General features: G+C 41.9%; 1 protein-coding gene across 5 annotated transcripts in view; it reads right to left on the reverse strand.

Annotated features, from left to right (window-relative positions):
• Nucleotides 1-20,992, reverse strand: part of LOC106560286 (adhesion G protein-coupled receptor B3) — a 352,944-nt gene that overhangs the window by 110,942 nt on the left and 221,010 nt on the right. For 3 of the 5 annotated variants that reach the window (XM_082964910.1, XM_082964911.1, XM_082964908.1), the window contains 3 exons: nt 19,728-19,854; nt 16,726-16,829; nt 15,365-15,485 (listed from right to left, as the gene is read on the reverse strand). In XM_082964910.1, coding sequence (XP_082821036.1) covers nt 15,365-15,485; nt 16,726-16,829; nt 19,728-19,854 — 352 coding nt within the window. The remainder of the gene's footprint in view (nt 1-15,364; nt 15,486-16,725; nt 16,830-19,727; nt 19,855-20,992) is intronic. The other 2 variants (XM_082964912.1, XM_082964909.1) reach the window with 1 other exon arrangement.

Consider the following 20,992-nt stretch of genomic DNA (forward strand, 5'->3'; position numbering starts at 1 on the left):
GTAATAAGTGGATGTCCTTCTAGGCCCCCAGTGAGACTGTAACTGTAATATGTGGATGTCCTTCTAGGCCCCCAGTCAGACTGTAACTGTAATATGTGGATGTCCTTCTAGGCCCCCAGTCAGACTGTAACTGTAATATGTGGATGTCCTTCTAGGCCCCCAGTGAGACTGTAACTGTAATATGTGGATGTCCTTCTAGGCCCCCAGTCAGACTGTAACTGTAATATGTGGATGTCCTTCTAGGCCCCCAGTCAGACTGTAACTGTAATATGTGGATGTCCTTCTAGGCCCCCAGTCAGACTGTAACTGTAATATGTGGATGTCCTTCTAGGCCCCCAGTCAGACTGTAACTGTAATATGTGGATGTCCTTCTAGGCCCCCAGTCAGACTGTAACTGTAATATGTGGATGTCCTTCTAGGCCCCCAGTGAGACTGTAACTGTAATAAGTGGATGTCCTTCTAGGCCCCCAGTGAGACTGTAACTGTAATAAGGAAGAATAAGATAGTTTATATTTTTATCTAAATGAGATTGACTTTGAGACTTTTTGAATTCCTTGTTGAAGGACACCAACACTAGGCATTTAGAGCCAAACGGACACAGATGCTGTGGTCCGTGCCATACAAACAAAGCAACAATAAGCCCTCGATTCCCTGACAATTTGTCTGCTTCCCCATAGGGCCCTGGACAAAAGTAGTGCACTACACATAGGGCCCTGGTCAAAAGTAGTGCACTACCCATTGGGCCCTGGTCAAAAGTAGTGCACTATTGAGATTAGGGTGCCATTTGGGATACATTCTTTGTCAGTACTAATGAGCTGTAAATTGAACAAGGTGGTGGGACCCAACAGCTAGCTAGCTCCCTCTCTTACCGCCCTCTGTCCTCTGTTAATTTATCTCTCTGCTCGTCATTAAACAAGCCAAGCAAATAGAGAGAGAGAGAGAGAGAGAGAGAGAGAGAGAGAGAGAGAGGGGGGAAAGGAACAGAAAGCACAGCTAGACAGCTAGTTAGGCAAACTGCAGGTGGAAAGGTGACACCACATCCCTGACTCTGTTTGCAAACCAAATTGCACCCTATTCTCTTTATAAGTGCACAACTTATAAAGGGAAGTAGCACAATATATAGGGAAAAGGTGCCATTTGATACCCAGTCTCTCTCTCACTGCCCTGATCCCAAAAGACATCGGCTGCACAACAACAAAGCGATGATTTCTATTAGACAATGAAGCAAGCCTGAATCCATAAACAGTGAAGCCAATTACGCACCACAGCACAGCAGAGCACAGCAAAGCGTAGCGGTGCCTCGCAGGAGAGAGAGAATGAGGGAAGGAGGAGAAAATGGAGGTAGAGTGAGACAGCAAGGCAGCGTCGGGGCAATTAAACCCACACAGGAACCATGTTATCCTCCTCCCTGTCAGCTTAGCACTCAAACATGCTGCCTCTTTGTCCTTTGTGACTCACAGCATAGAAATATTACACAAATATTATTACAACGAATGGCAGAAAGAAAGATAGAGGGAGAGAGAGAGAGAGAGAGAGAGAGAGAGAGAGAGAGAGAGAAAGGAGAGAGAGAGAAAGGAGAGAGAGAAAGAGAGAAAGGGAGAGGAGGAAGCGAGGAAAATGGAGAGAAGAGACAGAGAAAGAGACAGAGGTGAGAGAAAGAGAGAAATGGGAGACAGAAGGAAAACGGAGAGAAAGAGGGAGAGAGAAAGAGAACGAGAGAGAAGAGACAGAGAAAGAGAGAGGTGAAAGAGAGAAATGAGAGACAGACGAAGAACGGAGAGAAAGAAGGAGAGAGAAAGAGAGAGAGAAGAGACAGAGAAAGAGACAGAGTTGAGAGAAAAAGAGAAATGGGAGACGAAGGAGAACGGAGAGAAAGAGGGAGAGAGAAAGAGAACTAGAGAGAGCTAATAATAAGCCCATCCCCTGTTAGCCTCAGCTCCAGCACAATGGAGAGAGGACAGATACAGGAAGTGTGTTGGAGGGAGAGCTAATAATAAGCCCATCCCCTGTTAGCCTTAGCTCCAGCACCATGGCGAGAGGACAGATACAGGATATAGGAAGTGTGTTGATCAGGAATTGGGATGCATCTCAAATGCCACCCTATTCCATATATCAATGGTTCCCAACTCCGGTCCTCCAGTAACCCCAACAGTATAGTTTTATTGTAGCCCTGAACAATCACACCTGATTCAACTTGTCAACTAATCATCAGGCCCTCAATGACTTGAATCAGGTTTGTTTGTCCGGGGCTGCAACACAAATGTGTGCTGTTGGGAACCACTGACCTATATAGTGTACTATTGTACATTTGACCAAGGCCCATAGGGCTCTGGTTGAAAGTAGGGCACTATATAGGGAACAGGGTGGCATTTTGGATGCAGTTCTAGTGTAACAGTAATCCTCTATTGGTGCTGATAGAGGATGGAGCCTTGGCATTGGTAGCCTGACAGGAAGTTAGGTTTACACACGCACACACGCACGCACGCACGCACGCACGCACGCACGCACGCACGCACGCACCACACACACACACACACACACACACACACACACACACACACACACACACCACACACACACACACAGGGTGATAAAAATGTTAGTGCACTGTCCACAGGCCAGGCCATGTACTCTAGTCTAGTGGTTATAATCAGATGCTAAACCCTCAGATATCGTATCTTATGAAAAGGGGTTTGGAGAGAAATCTGTGAGTCAGAACTGCAAAGCTTCAGGGTTTAGGAGTGCAGCACAGTGGCTGCATCCCACAACGCCACCCTATTCCCTATATAGAGCACTACTTTTGACTAGAGCCCTATGGGGCAGCATGGTCAAAATTAGCGCACTATAAAGGAAATAGGGTACCATTGGGCATACTGCCAGTGTCTATCCTTGTGTAACAGGGTAAGGCCACCAGGGATGGATGAATCTACCAAACGTCTGCTTTCATCAAAGCTTTTTAAGTCCTTTTTGGAAAATCAAAGAAGAGAAGGAGTTGTGAAGCACAGTAGCTGAAGAATCGTTTCCAGTGAGTCTATGACTGACGTTTTGGGATATCTGTTGTTGTAGAAAGAATGGTTTATATTTCTCGCTGTTGTTATTGTGTTTTTATAGTGAGAGCTTGGGCCAGTAAGATTGCCAATGTATTCATTACACTTGGCAAAAACCTGATATGTGAACTTGAAACTTAAACCATCCATCTATATGCATGTTAGGCATCCAGAGGGGATGTACTGTAGATGTTGTTAAACACATGCTAAGAGTATATGTCCATGTTGTTAGATGTATTCTAAGAGTAAACCTCAATGTTGTTAGACGTATTCTAAGAGTAGATGTCCAGGTAGCCTAGTGGTTAAGAGGGTTGGGCCTATAACCAAAAGGCTGCTGGTTTGAATCCAAGAGATGTTGATGTGCCATTGGGCAAGGCACTTAATTGCTCCTGTAAGTCGTGTCTGCTAAGAGTAGATGTCCATGTTGTTAGACGTATGCTAAGAATGGACGTCCATGTTGTTAAAGGTATGCTGAGTGGATGTATTGTAATGCTGGGTGAAAATTCCATGAATTGTAAGAGTACTTTTCGTACTGTGTAGTGTGTTTCTGGACATAATATAGGAACAGGCTGACAAAGGATCTGATTAAAAGTGACAAGCCTTCAAATCAACTTAGCATTACTTCTGGGCCTGAGGCTCCACACATCCCATTGCCTTGGAATAGGATGTCCGAGCTGTGATGCTAGCCACTAGCTAACAACAAGGCAGGTAGAGCTGTGATGCTAGCCACTAGCTAACAACAAGGCAGACAGAGCTGTGATGCTAGCCACTAGCTAACAACAAGGCAGCTAGAGCTGTGATGCTAGCCACTAGCTATCAACAAGGTACTCTGGGCTGTGATGCTAGCCACTAGCTAACAACAAGGCAGTCAGAGCTGTGATGCTAGCCACTAGCTAACAACAAGGCAGATAGAGCTGTGATGCTAGCCCCTAGTTATCAACAAGGCAGACAGAGCTGTGATGCTAGCCACTAGCTAACAGCAAGGCAGTCAGAGCTGTGATGCTAGCCCCTAGCTAACAACAAGGCAGACAGAGCTGTGATGCTAGCCACTAGCTAACAACAAGGCAGTCAGAGCTGTGATGCTAGCCCCTAGCTAACAACAAGGCATACAGAGCTGTGATGCTAGCCACTAGCTAACAACAAGGCAGTCAGAGCTGATGCTAGCCCCTAGCTAACAACAAGGCAGACAGAGCTGTGATGCTAGCCACTAGCTAACAACGAGGCAGTCAGAGCTGTGATGCTAGCCCCTAGCTAAGAACAAGGCAGACAGAGCTGTGATGCTAGCCACTAGCTATCAACAAGGTACTCTGGGCTGTGATGCTAGCCCCTAGCTAACAACAAGGCAGTCATAGCTGTGATGCTAGCCCCTACCTAACAACAAGGCAGACAGAGCTGTGATGCTAGCCACTAGCTAACAACAAGGCAGTCAGGGCTGTGATGCTAGCCCCTAGCTAACAACAAGGCAGTCAGAGCTGTGATGCTAGCCCCTAGCTATCAACAAGGTACTCTGGGCTGTGATGCTAGCCACTAGCTAACAACGAGGCAGTCATAGCTGTGATGCTAGCCACTAGCTAACAACAAGGCAGGTAGAGCTGTGATGCTAGCTACTAGCTAACAACAAGGCAGATAGAGCTGTGATGCTAGCCACTAGCTAACAACAAGGCAGATAAAGCTGTGATGCTAGCCACTAGCTAACAACAAGGCATACAGAGCTGTGATGCTAGCCACTAGCTAACAACAAGGCAGATAGAGCGGTGATGCTAGCCACTAGCTAACAGATTTCATTAATCTATGAAAAAGTACAAATAAATAAAAGAACATGGGGGGCCTGTTTTCCATGATGGAAGGGACCACATGGTTACCAATGACCGAAGGGACTACATGCTTACCAATGATCGAAGGGACTACATGGTTACCAATGACCGAAGGGACTACATGCTTACCAATGATCGAAGGGACTACATGGATCGAAGGGACTACATGGTTACCAATGATCAAAGGGACCACATGCTTACCAATGATGGAAGGGACCACATGGTTACCAATGATGGAAGGGACCACATGGTTACCAATGATGGAAGGGACCACATGGTTACCAATGATGGAAGGGACCACATGGTTACCAATGATCGAAGGGACTACATGGTTACCAATGATGGAAGGGACCACATGGTTACCAATGATCGAAGGGACTACATGGTTACCAATGATCGAAGGGACCACATGGTTACCAATGATGGAAGGGACCACATGGTTACAAATGATGGAAGGGACCACATGGTTACCAATGATCGAAGGGACCACATTGTTACCAATGATCGAAGGGACCACATGGTTACCAATGATGGAAGGGACCACATGGTTACCAATGATGGATGGGACTGGTGTAATGAATGGAGTAAAAGACGATGAATGATGAATGAAATAGGCCTAATGTAGGGACCTCTGGGTTACCTGGGACATCACATCGACCACCCCCTATCTAGACTTTTAGAAAAAGTCACACTTAAAAGCATTCTGAACTTAAAGCATGACTAATAATGTAATTATCTGACAATGAACAAGCAGAAAACAATGTGATTCCTGTCCTATATCAATAAAATACACATCAATCTAGATTTAAATAAAACATCCATATGTGAATATTGTGTGCAAAGTGGTCAAGGCAAAGGGTGGCTACTTTGAAGAATCTAATATATAAATATATTTTGATTTGATGAACACTTTTGGGGTTACTACATGATTCCATATGTGTTATTTCATAGTTTTGATGTCTTCACTATTATTCTACAATGAAGAAAATAGTAAAAATAAAGAAAAACCCTTGAATTAGTAGGTGTGTCCAAACATTTGACTTGTACTGTATATAAAACAATACTTAAATAATAAATTTCAGAATCCATATATTGGGAATGATAAATACTTCTACCATGCTCTTTCTGACCTGAACCAGGCTACACCTCTTCACTGAAATGGCTGCTGTGTTTGCCCTGGGTTCCCATGGATATGCCTGTAAAATTAAAATGTCTGTAGAGTGACAGGCAAATGTGTCATTCTGTGACTCTGCCAACACACTGAGAATGACATCTGTGTGGGCAGCTTACGCAGTCAATGACAACCCACTATGTGCCAAACTCGTCTTTTAGATAAACCACTTGTTTGTATTACAGGACTCAAGAACAACTATGATAAGCCTGATCAGTGTGTTATTTGAAAGCAGCAAGTGGGATACTGTTATTGTGTATAATCAGAGCACTAGTAGAAGAAGTCTCCTGTATTGTGAAAGTTGGCAGTTCGTATCTTAAATAGTCAGTTACATTTTCATTTAGCCATTCATCTTCTTCAGATGTATCTCTGATCTGTTTGTATAATAAGCCTAAAGTAAGCCTAAAGCCATACAACTTTCATACATTGAATAATACATTACAATTTGGGTTAAAGGCTTCATTTTCCACTCCATTGTATGGAAACCTCTAAAATCTCAACATATACTAACCCATTAATGGTGAAATCCTTCCTAAGAAATGTAAGAAATATATTTTAAGCAGGAGCACTCCTTTAATTTATTTAGTTATCAATCTATCAAAATATACAAATATTCACTTCCATCTGTTTATTAGGGTGGCAAAAAATAATTTAGTCCTAAATATTTCAAAAACCTAAAGCATTGTACATGGGACTAATCATTCACTAAACCCTAAACCTCAACTAAATATTTCAATTAACTAACGTGGAAATTGAGCAAGTTGAGGAGACTAAACTGCTTAGAGTAACCCTGAATTGTAAACTGTCATGGTCAACACATATTGATACAACAGTAACTAAGATGGGGAGAGGTCTGTCCATAATAAAGCGTTACTCTGCCTTCTTAACAACACTATCAACAAGGCAAGTCCTACAGGCCCTAGTTTTGTCACACCTGGATTACTGTCCAGTCGTGTGGTCAGATACCACAAAGAGGGACTTAGGAAAATTACAATTGGCCCAGAACTACTGTCCAGTCGTGTAAATGTACATAGAGAGCTAACATTAATAATATGCATGTCAAGCGCTCTTGGCTCAAAGTAGAGCAGAGAGGGACTTCATCACTACTTGTAATTGTAAGAAGTCCGGTGTAGCTCAGTTGTTAGACCATGGTGCTTGCAATGCCAGGTTTGTGGGTTCGATTCCCACGGGGGACCAGTATGTAAATGTATGTACTCACTACTGTAAGTCGCTCTAGATAAGAGTGTCTACTGAAATGAAAAGTGTTGAATACACTGAGCTGTCTATTTAAACAACTGGCACACAGCTCAGACACCCATGCATATGCCACCAGAGGTTTCTTCACAATCCCCAAGTCCTGAACAGACTATGGGAGGTGTGCAGTACTACATAGAGCCATGACTCCATGGAACTCTATTCCACATCAAGTAACAGATAAAAATGGAACAGTGGGGACTGTGCATAGACACACATAACAACATACATACACATGGATTGTATGTGGTAGTAGAGTAGAGGCCTGAGGGACACACTTAATCTGTTGAGAAATGTTTTAATTGTATATAATTGCCTTAATTTAGCTGGTTCCAAGGAATAGTAGCCGCTGCCTTGGCAGGAACTAATGGGGATCCATAATAAACCCAGGTAGAGAAGTTGCTGCATTGGCAGGAACTAATGGGGATCCATAATAAACCCAGGCAGAGAAGTTGCTGCATTGGCAGGAACTAATGGGGATCCATAATAAACCCCAGGAAGAGTAGCCGCTGCCTTGGTAGGAACTAATGGGGATCCATAATAAACCCCAGGAAGAGTAGCTGCTGCCTTGGCAGGAACTAATGGGGATCCATAATAAACCCAGGCAGAGAAGTTGCTGCATTGGCAGGAACTAATGGGGATCCATAATAAACCCAGGCAGAGAAGTTGCTGCATTGGCAGGAACTAATGGGGATCCATAATAAACCCCAGGAAGAGTAGCCGCTGCCTTGGTAGGAACTAATGGGGATCCATAATAAACCCCAGGAAGAGTAGCTGCTGCCTTGGCAGGAACTAATGGGGATCCATAATAAACCCCAGGAAGAGTAGCTGCTGCATTGGCAGGAACTAATGGAGATCCATAATAAACCCCAGGAAGAGTAGCTGCTGCCTTGGCAGGAACTAATAGGCATCCATAATAAACCCCAGGAAGAGTAGCTGCTGCCTTGGCAGGAACTAATGGGGATCCATAATAAACCCCAGGAAGAGTAGCTGCTGCCATGGCAGGAACTAATGGGGATCCATAATAAACCCCAGTAAGAGTAGCTGCTGCCTTGGTAGGAACTAATAGGGATCCATAATAAACCCCAGGAAGAGTAGCTGCTGCCTTGGCAGTAACTAATAGGCATCCGTAATAAGCCCCAGGAAGAGTATCCGCTGCCTTGGCAGGAACTAATGGGGATCCATAATAAATACAAATACATCAATGTGAGTGGTTACTTTCAGGGAGGGTGCTTCCATAACTTCATTAGGGAGTTTGAAAGAACCCTGCATCATGTCTCCTAGTGTGTGTCACAAATGACACCCTATTCCCTATTTAGTGTACTATGTAGGGTACAGTGTGTCATTTGGGATAGCGACTTTGTGTGGAATAACCCTCTGTTGCTGCATCCTACATATCCCTGTCTAGGAGCTCTTAAAGGCTAAACATACACACACACACAGACACACACGGCTATCCTATGGCCCCTCATTAATGATTGCTGCGTCATTCCCCTGAATCTATAGCCATAGAAACAACATCACTATTTCATTGGGGAGTGATTTGATTGTCCTTTCTGTGGCCATTATTTAGGGTGGAGTCCCAAATGGCATCCTATTTTCTATATAGTGCACTACTTTAGACCAGAGTCCTTTAAGCACTTGTCAAAGTAATGCACTGTATAGGGAATAGGGTGCCATTTGGGACGCATATTTAATCTTCTTTATGGTCCTTCTCCCTTAATTGGGATGCAAGATCCTTTTCATGGTCTCCATGCCAACGAAGCAGAGTCTGAGTTTACCATCTCAGATGAAAGGGTTCAAGGTAAAAAGGTATCATATTGGATGAAACTGCAGCAAGGGTAAAAAGATGTGCTGAAACGCATGCTGTCTGACTTAAAAACAACACCTCGTCTAAATACAAAAAAATTGTGCCTTTGTCACGTCCTGACCATAGAAAGATGTTATTTTCTATGGTAGAGTAGGTCAGGGCGTGACAGGTTTCTTTTTCAGGGTCTAGTTTTGTATTTCTATGTTGGGGTTTTGTTTGTAGATGATCTCCAATTAGAGGCAGCAAAACACAGAGGTAGGTAACATATTTACAGTACTCCTCATTAGAAAACACAGAGGTAGGTAAAATATTTACAGTACTCCTCATTAGAAAACACAGAGGTAGGTAACATATTTACAGTACTCCTCATTAGAAAACACAGAGGTAGGTAACATATTTACAGTACTCCTCATTAGAAAACACAGAGGTAGGTAACATATTAAAAGTACCCCTCATTAGAAAACAGAGGTAGGTAACATATTTACAGTACTCCTCATTAGAAAACACAGAGGTAGGTAACATATTTACAGTACTCCTCATTAGAAAACACAGAGGTAGGTAACATATTTACAGTACTCCTGCTTAGAAAACACTGAGGTAAGGTAGCATATTTACAGTACTCCTGCTGAGAAAACACTGAGGTAAGGTAGCATATTTACAGTACTCCTGCTTAGAAAACACTGAGGTAAGGTAGCATATTTACAGTACTCCTCATTAGAAAACACAGAGAGACAGCTAGACTGAATAACACCCAGGCTTCACAGTTGTCAAAATATCCCCTGAATCCGTAAGGGGGCCATATTTTGACGAGGTGCAGAAACACAGCCTATAAATAGCTTGTGAACACAGCACTGGATAACCTGAGCTCCAGATATACACAGACAGAGAACGGAACAATCTCTCCATCAGCCTACAGTTATTACCTCATTGGTTGTTTTAACATCAACTCCTCCTTTAGAGGAAAACATTGACATGATGAAGCAGAATAATCTTTGTTCTCTCTGATAGTAATACTAGTTCCTATGGGAAAGTGTTTTATATGGTTTACCAGGCTTGTGGCTAAAACATTGATATGCCTTGTGAAATATACACCAATAATGTCAAATGTGGCACTAACAAAATGCAATTCACAGTTTTAGACCGAAATGGGCTAATGTGGGCCACCCTGACACACAGACCAGCCCATCAATCAGCCTGTAAATAAGTCTGCTGTCAGCATGTGCATTTCTGTTGTTTATCTGGGGGTAGAAATCTAACTCAAAGCTTTTGACTGCCAATACATTTATTTTTTGGGGGGTAAATTCTTATTTACAATGACGGCCTACACCGGCCAAACCCGGACGACGCTGGGCCAATTGTGCACCGCCCTATGGGACTCCCAATCACGGCCAGATGTGATACAGCCTGGAATCAAACCAGGGACTGTAGTGACTTTTCTTGCACTGAGATACAGTGCCTTAGACCGCTGCACCACTCGGGAGCCTAATAATGTAAACATTAACATCATTTGGAAGTCTTTGTTGCATACAGTAATAACCTCGCAATGTTGACATACAAACTCAAGAGTTCCACTACAGTGAGTATCCGTAGAGTGGTTAAACTACAGTGAGTATCTGTAGAGTGGTTAAACTACAGTGAGTATCAGTAGAGTGGTTAAACTACAGTGAGTATCAGTAGAGTGGTTAAACTACAGTGAGTATCAGTAGAGTGGTTAAACTACAGTGAGTATCAGTAGAGTGGTTAAACTACAGTGAGTATCAGTAGAGTGGTTAAACTACAGTGAGTATCAGTAGAGTGGTTAAACTACAGTGAGTATCAGTAGAGTGGTTAAACTACAGTGAGTATCAGTAGAGTGGTTAAACTACAGTGAGTATCAGTAGAGTGGTTAAACTACAGTGAGTATCAGTAGAGTGGTTAAACTACAGTGAGTATCAGTAGAGTGGTTAAACTACAGTGAGTATCTGTAGAGTGGTTAAACTACAGTGAGTATCTGTAGAGTGGTTAAACTACAGTGAGTATCAGTAGAGTGGTTAAACTACAGTGAGTATCTGTAGAGTGGTTAAACTACAGTGAGTATCAGTAGAGTGGTTAAACTACAGTGAGTATCAGTAGAGTGGTTAAACTACAGTGAGTATCAGTACAGTGGTTAAACTACAGTGAGTATCAGTAGAGTGGTTAAACTACAGTGAGTATCAGTAGAGTGGTTAAACTACAGTGAGTATCTGTAGAGTGGTTAAACTACAGTGAGTATCTGTAGAGTGGTTAAACTACAGTGAGTATCAGCATAGTGGTTAAACTACAGTGAGTATCAGTAGAGTGGTTAAACTACAGTGAGTATCAGTAGAGTGGTTAAACTACAGTGAGTATCAGTAGAGTGGTTAAACTACAGTGAGTATCAGTAGAGTGGTTAAACTACAGTGAGTATCTGTAGAGTGGTTAAACTACAGTGAGTATCTGTAGAGTGGTTAAACTACAGTGAGTATCAGTAGAGTGGTTAAACTACAGTGAGTATCTGTTGAGTGGTTAAACTACAGTGAGTATCAGTAGAGTGGTTAAACTACAGTGAGTATCAGTAGAGTGGTTAAACTACAGTGAGTATCAGCAGAGTGGTTAAACTACAGTGAGTATCAGCAGAGTGGTTAAACTACAGTGAGTATCAGCAGAGTGGTTAAACTACAGTGAGTATCAGTAGAGTGGTTAAACTACAGTGAGTATCAGCAGAGTGGTTAAACTACAGTGAGTATCAGTAGAGTGGTTAAACTACAGTGAGTATCAGTAGAGTGGTTAAACTACAGTGAGTATCAGCAGAGTGGTTAAACTACAGTGAGTATCAGTAGAGTGGTTAAACTACAGTGAGTATCTGTAGAGTGGTTAAACTACAGTGAGTATCTGTAGAGTGGTTAAACTACAGTGAGTATCAGTAGAGTGGTTAAACTACAGTGAGTATCTGTTGAGTGGTTAAACTACAGTGAGTATAAGTAGAGTGGTTAAACTACAGTGAGTATCAGTAGAGTGGTTAAACTACAGTGAGTATCAGTAGAGTGGTTAAACTACAGTGAGTATCAGCAGAGTGGTTAAACTACAGTGAGTATCAGTAGAGTGGTTAAACTACAGTGAGTATCAGTACAGTGGTTAAACTACAGTGAGTATCAGTAGAGTGGTTAAACTACAGTGAGTATCAGCAGAGTGGTTAAACTACAGTGAGTATCAGTAGAGTGGTTAAACTACAGTGAGTATCAGTAGAGTGGTTATCTGTTGAGTGGTTAAACTACAGTGAGTATCAGTAGAGTGGTTAAACTACAGTGAGTATCAGCAGAGTGGTTAAACTACAGTGAGTATCAGTAGAGTGGTTAAACTACAGTGAGTATCAGTAGAGTGGTTAAACTACAGTGAGTATCAGTAGAGTGGTTAAACTACAGTGAGTATCAGCAGAGTGGTTAAACTACAGTGAGTATCAGTAGAGTGGTTAAACTACAGTGAGTATCAGTAGAGTGGTTAAACTACAGTGAGTATCAGTAGAGTGGTTAAACTACAGTGAGTATCTGTTGAGTGGTTAAACTACAGTGAGTATCAGTAGAGTGGTTAAACTACAGTGAGTATCAGTAGAGTGGTTAAACTACAGTGAGTATCAGCAGAGTGGTTAACCTACAGTGAGTATCAGCAGAGTGGTTAAACTACAGTGAGTATCAGCAGAGTGGTTAAACTACAGTGAGTATCAGCAGAGTGGTTATCCTACAGTGAGTATCAGTAGAGTGGTTAAACTACAGTGAGTATCAGTAGAGTGGTTAAACTACAGTGAGTATCAGTAGAGTGGTTAAACTACAGTGAGTATCTGTATAGTGGTTAAACTACAGTGAGTATCTGTAGAGTGGTTAAACTACAGTGAGTATCAGTAGAGTGGTTAAACTACAGTGAGTATCAGTAGAGTGGTTAAACTACAGTGAGTATCAGTAGAGTGGTTAAACTACAGTGAGTATCAGTAGAGTGGTTAAACTACAGTGAGTATCAGTAGAGTGGTTAAACTACAGTGAGTATCAGTAGAGTGGTTAAACTACAGTGAGTATCAGTAGAGTGGTTAAACTACAGTGAGTATCAGTAGAGTGGTTAAACTACAGTGAGTATCAGTAGAGTGGTTAAACTACAGTGAGTATCAGTATAGTGGTTAAACTACAGTGAGTATCTGTAGAGTGGTTAAACTACAGTGAGTATCAGTAGAGTGGTTAAACTACAGTGAGTATCTGTAGAGTGGTTAAACTACAGTGAGTATCAGTAGAGTGGTTAAACTACAGTGAGTATCTGTAGAGTGGTTAAACTACAGTGAGTATCAGTAGAGTGGTTAAACTACAGTGAGTATCAGTAGAGTGGTTAAACTACAGTGAGTATCAGTACAGTGGTTAAACTACAGTGAGTATCAGTAGAGTGGTTAAACTACAGTGAGTATCAGTAGAGTGGTTAAACTACAGTGAGTATCTGTAGAGTGGTTAAACTACAGTGAGTATCTGTTGAGTGGTTAAACTACAGTGAGTATCAGTAGAGTGGTTAAACTACAGTGAGTATCAGCAGAGTGGTTAAACTACAGTGAGTATCAGTAGAGTGGTTAAACTACAGTGAGTATCAGTAGAGTGGTTAAACTACAGTGAGTATCAGTAGAGTGGTTAAACTACAGTGAGTATCAGCAGAGTGGTTAAACTACAGTGAGTATCAGTAGAGTGGTTAAACTACAGTGAGTATCAGTAGAGTGGTTAAACTACAGTGAGTATCAGTAGAGTGGTTAAACTACAGTGAGTATCTGTTGAGTGGTTAAACTACAGTGAGTATCAGTAGAGTGGTTAAACTACAGTGAGTATCAGCAGAATGGTTAAACTACAGTGAGTATCAGTAGAGTGGTTAAACTACAGTGAGTATCAGCAGAGTGGTTAAACTACAGTGAGTATCAGTAGAGTGGTTAAACTACAGTGAGTATCAGTACAGTGGTTAAACTACAGTGAGTATCAGTAGAGTGGTTAAACTACAGTGAGTATCAGTAGAGTGGTTAAACTACAGTGAGTATCTGTAGAGTGGTTAAACTACAGTGAGTATCTGTAGAGTGGTTAAACTACAGTGAGGATCAGCAGAGTGGTTAAACTACAGTGAGTATCAGTAGAGTGGTTAAACTACAGTGAGTATCAGTAGAGTGGTTAAACTACAGTGAGTATCAGTAGAGTGGTTAAACTACAGTGAGTATCAGTAGAGTGGTTAAACTACAGTGAGTATCTGTAGAGTGGTTAAACTACAGTGAGTATCTGTAGAGTGGTTAAACTACAGTGAGTATCAGTAGAGTGGTTAAACTACAGTGAGTATCTGTTGAGTGGTTAAACTACAGTGAGTATCAGTAGAGTGGTTAAACTACAGTGAGTATCAGTAGAGTGGTTAAACTACAGTGAGTATCAGTAGAGTGGTTAAACTACAGTGAGTATCAGCAGAGTGGTTAAACTACAGTGAGTATCAGTAGAGTGGTTAAACTACAGTGAGTATCAGCAGAGTGGTTAAACTACAGTGAGTATCAGTAGAGTGGTTAAACTACAGTGAGTATCAGTAGAGTGGTTAAACTACAGTGAGTATCAGCAGAGTGGTTAAACTACAGTGAGTATCAGCAGAGTGGTTAAACTACAGTGAGTATCAGTAGAGTGGTTAAACTACAGTGAGTATCAGCAGAGTGGTTATCCTACAGTGAGTATCAGTAGAGTGGTTAAACTACAGTGAGTATCAGTAGAGTGGTTAAACTACAGTGAGTATCAATAGAGTGGTTAAACTACAGTGAGTATCAGTAGAGTGGTTAAACTACAGTGAGTATCAGTAGAGTGGTTAAACTACAGTGAGTATCAGTAGAGTGGATAAACTACAGTGAGTATCAGTAGAGTGGTTAAACTACAGTGAGTATCAGTAGATTGGTTAAACTACAGTGAGTATCAGTAGAGTGGTTAAACTACAGTGAGTATCAGTAGAGTGGTTAAACTACAGTGAGTATCAGTAGAGTGGTTAAACTACAGTGAGTATCAGTAGAGTGGTTAAACTACAGTGAATATCAGTAGAGTGGTTAAACAGCTACTATGGTTGAGTAAAGCTTGTACACTTGCGTCTGTTGTTGATTAAAGCATGTTAAAGTGCATGAATTGCCTGTATGTACAGGTATGTCTCTTCCAATACAACATATAAACACAACCTGCATTGTGAGTCGTGTGTTTGAGTAAAGCAGTTAAAGTGCATGCAGTAGAAAATGGAATCTTACCGCATTGTGTGTCTGTGTCTGTCCAACCAGGATGAGGAGGTTGGAGGAGATGATTGACAGGCAGAAGTTGATTAGGATGATGGACCGCTCAGACCGGATATATCTGGAATAACGGGAAGTACTGGATCAACAAATGAAAAATGACAATCAACACAACACCACAACAATCACCAATCAACAATCTTCCATTAAAACTAGGACATTACTACTAGGCCACTACTACTAGGCCATTACTACTAGGCCATTACTACTAGGCCACTACTACTAGGTCATTACTACCAGGCCACTACCAGGCCACTACTACTAGGCCAATAGCAAGGCTATATACTACATGATCAGAAGTATGTGGACACCTGCTCATTCAACATCTCATTCCAAAGTCATGGGCATTAATATGTAGTTGGTCCCTCCTTTGCTGCTATAACAGCCTCCACTCTTATAGAAAGGCTTTCCACTTGATGTTGGAACTTTGCTCTGTGCAGGCCAGTCAAGTTCTTCCACACCGATCTCCACAAACCATTTCTGTATGGACCTCGCTTTGTGCACGGGCCTTCCCCAAGCTGTTGCCACAAAGTTGGAAGCCCAGAATCATCTAGAATGTAATTTTATGCTGTAGTGTTAAGATTTCCCTTCACTGGAACTAAGGGGCCTAGCCCGAACCATGAAAAACAGCCCTAGACCATTATTCCTCCTCCACCAAACTTTACAGTTGGCACTATGCATTGTGGCAGGAAGCATTCTCCTAGCATCTGCCAAACCCAGATGTGTCCATCAGACTGCCAGATGGTGAAGCGTGATTCATCACTCAAGAGAAAGCATTTCCACTGCTTCAGATTTTTACGAGCTACACGCTTCAGCACTCGTCGGTCCCATTCTTTGAGCTTGTGTGGCCTACCACTTTGTGGCTGAGCCGTTGTTGCTCCTAGACGTACCACTTTGCGGCTGAGCTGTTGTTGCTCCTAGACGTTTCCACTTCACAATAACAGCACTTACAGTTGACAGGGGCAGCTCTAGCAGGGCAGAAATTTGATGAACTGACTTGTTGGAAAGGTGGCATCCTATGACGGTGCCACGTTGCAAGTCACTGAGCTCTTCAGTAAGGCCGTTCTACTGCCAATGTGTGTCTATGGAGATTGCATGGCTGTGTGCTAGCCCTAGTCTAGCACACAGCCATGCTTATACACCTGTCAGCAACGGGTGAGGCTGAACTAGCCGAATCCACTAATTTGAAGGGGGAGTCCACATACTTTTTTATATATAGTGTACATCAATTCATTTATTCATATGAATATATATTCATATATTCATATTCACCATGTCAACATGGTGTTTACAGTGTATACATCACTGGTTGTACTCACCTCCATAGAATAGCATAGACCACTAGCAACAGGATCAAGGCGAGACAGGATAGACCACAGCCAATGATTAAAGTCACAGAGGGGACCGCTGAGTACTCCATGGTCTGTAGGAGACAGAAGGAAGTAGATATTACACCTGCTTTGGGTTGGTGCTAAAGCCTCAGACACACTAATCAAAACCAATCACACTGGAAAACGGACCAATCAGTTGGTGTTATTGAAGCTTCACAATCAAAACACTTATTATAGCTGCTTTGGGTTGGTGTTAAAATATCAGCCACTGGGCCTCCCGAGTTGCGCAGCGGTCTAAGGCACTGCATCGCATCGCATCGGGTTCGATCCCAGGATGTGTCACAGCCGGCCGTGGCCGGGAGACCCATGAGGCGGCGCACAATTAGGGGAGGGTTTGGCCGGCCGGGATTTCCTTGTCCCATCATGCTCTAGTGACTCCTTGTGGCGGGCCGGGCGCCTGCAAGATGACTTCGGTCGCCAGCTGGACAGTGTTTTCTCCGACACATTGGTGCGGCTGGCTTCCGGGTTAAGCGAGCAGTGTGTCAAGACCCAGTGTGGCTTGGCAGGCTTGTGTTTCGGAGGACGCATGGCTCTCGACCTTTGCTTCTCATGAGTCCGTAGGGGAGTTGCAGCGACGGGACAAGACTACCTACCAATTGGATATCACGATAAAGGGGTAAAAGTACTAAAAAATAAAATAATTATCAGCCACTGACTGGAAAATAGACCAATCAGTTGATGTTATTAAATCTTAAACCACAAATCAAACTGTAAAACAAACCAATCAAAACATCACAACAGGTAGGCCATTTTGAGATGTTCTGTATTGAATGGTTTGACCAATGCCAATACAAACTGGACTGGGGAGAGGAGGGGAGCCAGTGTGTTTGTGTGCATGTGCGCGCGCGTGTGTGTGTGTGCGCTTTGCAGTCTTTATTAGTCCTGAGTTTGATAGCATTGGTGATTAATGTAATCTAAAAAATCTGTTGCTTTCTTAACTAACCATTCATCTCAAGATCGTGATTGCAGTGTCTACTCTACGTCTCGAAATAAAACCCTAATAAAACGACCCATTCCCCATACATCTCTCCTCTACAGTGTAATCATATGTCCCTGTATTAATCACATATTCATGAATATTGAATCAAGAGAGAAAAAAGAGAGTCCTATGAAGATAAGAGACCATTTTCACTGATTGACATTGAGGTGTAAAAAAGACATCCTATCAGAGGCTATGTGACAGAATTACATAGAAACTCCACAGAATAGAGCATAGAATTACCAGGGGTGTAAAGTAATTAAGTAAAAATACTTTAAAGTACTATTTAAGTAGTTTTTGGAGGTGTCTGTACTTTACTTTACTATTTATTTTTTTGGACAACTTTTACTTTTACTTCACTACATTCCGAAAGAAAATAATGTACTTTTTACTCCATACATTTTCTCTGACACCCAAAAGTACTAGTTACATGTTGAATGTTTAGCAGGACAGGAACATGGTCCAATTCACACACTTATCAAGAGAACATCCCTGGTCATGCCTACTGCCTCTGATCTGGCAGACTCACTAAACACAAAGGCTTGGTTTGTAAATGTTATCTGCATGTTCTACCTCTGGCTAGCCGTACATTGAAAAAACAAGGAAACTGTGCCATCTGATTTCCTTAATATTAGCAATTTCAAATGATTTATACTTTTACTTTTACTTTTGATACTTAAGTATATTTAAAAGCAAATACTTTTAGACTTTTACTCAAGTAGTATTTTACTGGGTGACTTTCACTTTTACTTGAGTAATTTTATATTAAGGTATCTTTTACTCAATTATGGCAATTGGGTACTTTCCCCACCACTGAGAATTACACACACACACTCCATAGAATAGTGCTTAGAATTATATACAGAAGTAATTTATAAGGCTGAAATGAATAGGAGCCTCTCCTAATGTAATAAAGCTGACAATCTACCAATGCCAATCAAATAACATCCATGTTTATTTAATCTACTGTTACTGCCTCTTAACTAACACCAAGCCTATCCCAGGATTCCACTTGATATAGGATGTGTCCCAAATGACACCCTATTCCCTATTTAGTGACCTACCTTTGACCAGGGCTCATAGGGCTGTGGTCAAAAGTAGTGCACTAAATAGGGAATAGGGTGCCATTTGGGATGCCGCCATAGCTTATCTTTCCCAGCCCCCTCCCACAGACCACCAGTCATTGTGACATGGGCAGGGCAAGGCACTGATCAGAGTTATTAACCTGGTGCACTGCTGCGAGAGGAACACAATGCTATCATTCCCACAGATCACACTTTTCTCTATTCCAGTCACAACATTTGAGTAACGGTGGAACTGCTGAGCAACAGATATGATTTCACACGTGACAGTCAGTCGTGAGGGCCCCGATCCCTCATCCTTTTTATTCTCCTCTTATAACATAATGTTGCAAATCACTGGCACTGTTACCTGTCATATAAATCTGTAACAAACAGGAATGTGAGCCTAGCTAATATTTGAAATAAAAAACTGAATATGACATGGTAAACAATCTAATTAGACCTAGTTCATTATGTGACGGTAATCTTTTGGAAGATAACATGACACTTCTCATTGAACTCCTATATCTATACATGTCATATTTGAATATGAATTGATGAGCAGAGCCAATACACAACCTGTAGACTAAAGTCAGTCAACAACATGCACTGGCCTGTGTAACCACACACACACACACACACACCAAAGCCAGTCAAGCTCACCAATGCAGAGCATTATCAAAATCATCTAGACAGCACATCCAGACTGAGATTCATCAAAAGAGACTCACCTTCACCTATAGGCTACACTAAACAAGAGAAAGACCCCTGATTATGGCGAAACAAACACATCGATTGAAATTCCAACCAAAGCAAAGCAATGAAGCACATTCTAGCACCCTCCTCTGCATTAATCCATAAATGAATAGAACAAAAATCCCACTACTTACTATTTCTCTTGGTTGCTGTGCCAAAATGGCGAAGGTAGATACACGATCACATAAGCATTTTGTATGGGATGCATCGGTTAGTACGGTTTTACATCCTTTACTCGACCAGGTTCCCCAAGAATCGTTCCTGCAAGAAGAAGAGATGCGATCGTTTCATTAATTCCAGCGCTCTCTCACTTTCACCAGGATTGGACAAATCTGAACGGATGAAACCTTTAATAGTGTAACATTGAATCTGTTTAAACTAATAACGGAAATCTCAATGCGAATAGGGAAGTGGTATCAACACGCAATTTCGCCAGGCTACAATAAGCATTTAGCTCGACCGGGAGAAGAAAAAAGGTTGAGAGAGGGAGAGGGAGAGAAAGGAGGGGACGAAGGGAGCTGTCCAAACGTGGGTGGTGCTGATTGATTAAATTCCTCTATAGGCTGTTAAACGCAACAATTGCTTTCAAAAACCTTAGGCTACATATCAATTTTTCTACGTTTTTCTAGAGAAACTATCCTCTTTACCGGTATGTCTTTAGGCGATAGCCTATTGAGCGCGTCTGGGTTATCTTCCGGAACGATTTTGTTGTTCTCTTTTCTTCCGTTCTCAAAGCTTAGGCTATTATTACTAGGCTACTGTCGCTTTCTTTTTCGGTTGATATTTTTTCCTGAACTATTCTAATTAGCGGGGTTTTTGTGTTTCCTACGGGAACATGTCACCCTTGAAACCGTGGACAGCCTGAGATTGATACTCCGCTCCTCTCTGCTGCTGCAACAGCGGTGAGGGAGGTTGGCTCACAGGTTACAAAATAGGGATATATTTTCCTAGGATTTATATTTTCCTAGGATGATATCTGTTGCGCTCTTTATCATTTGTTCAAGGTATTTAAAACATTTCCGAACGCAAGCATTGGTATTGTTCAACGTAGGCAAAACTGTTCAGGAAAAAGGATTGCATAACCAATAGTACTCCACCCCACGGAAACGGCGCGGATGGTAGCTGCCCGTTTCCCGGTCTCCCCCTCCTCATAGCAGGTAAAATGATAGAGAGGAGAGGAAAGGAAAGCACGTTTCTTCTATTTACTGCCAGTAGCCTAAATCTCACTCTCACTTCGAACCTTCACAAAGAATGTAAGGACAAAAAATGGCACATAAGTACATAACTTTATGTCCCGTGTGAAATAAAAATGTTTTGTATTATTTTATGAAAAAGAAAAAACACCTAGATGTGTGCAATATTTTTATAAACATCCTTCAATGTATAGGCTGAAAAGTAA

This window comes from Salmo salar, chromosome 18, assembly GCF_965601325.2.
Source record: "Salmo salar chromosome 18, fSalSal1, whole genome shotgun sequence".
Classification (NCBI taxonomy): domain Eukaryota; kingdom Metazoa; phylum Chordata; class Actinopteri; order Salmoniformes; family Salmonidae; genus Salmo; species Salmo salar.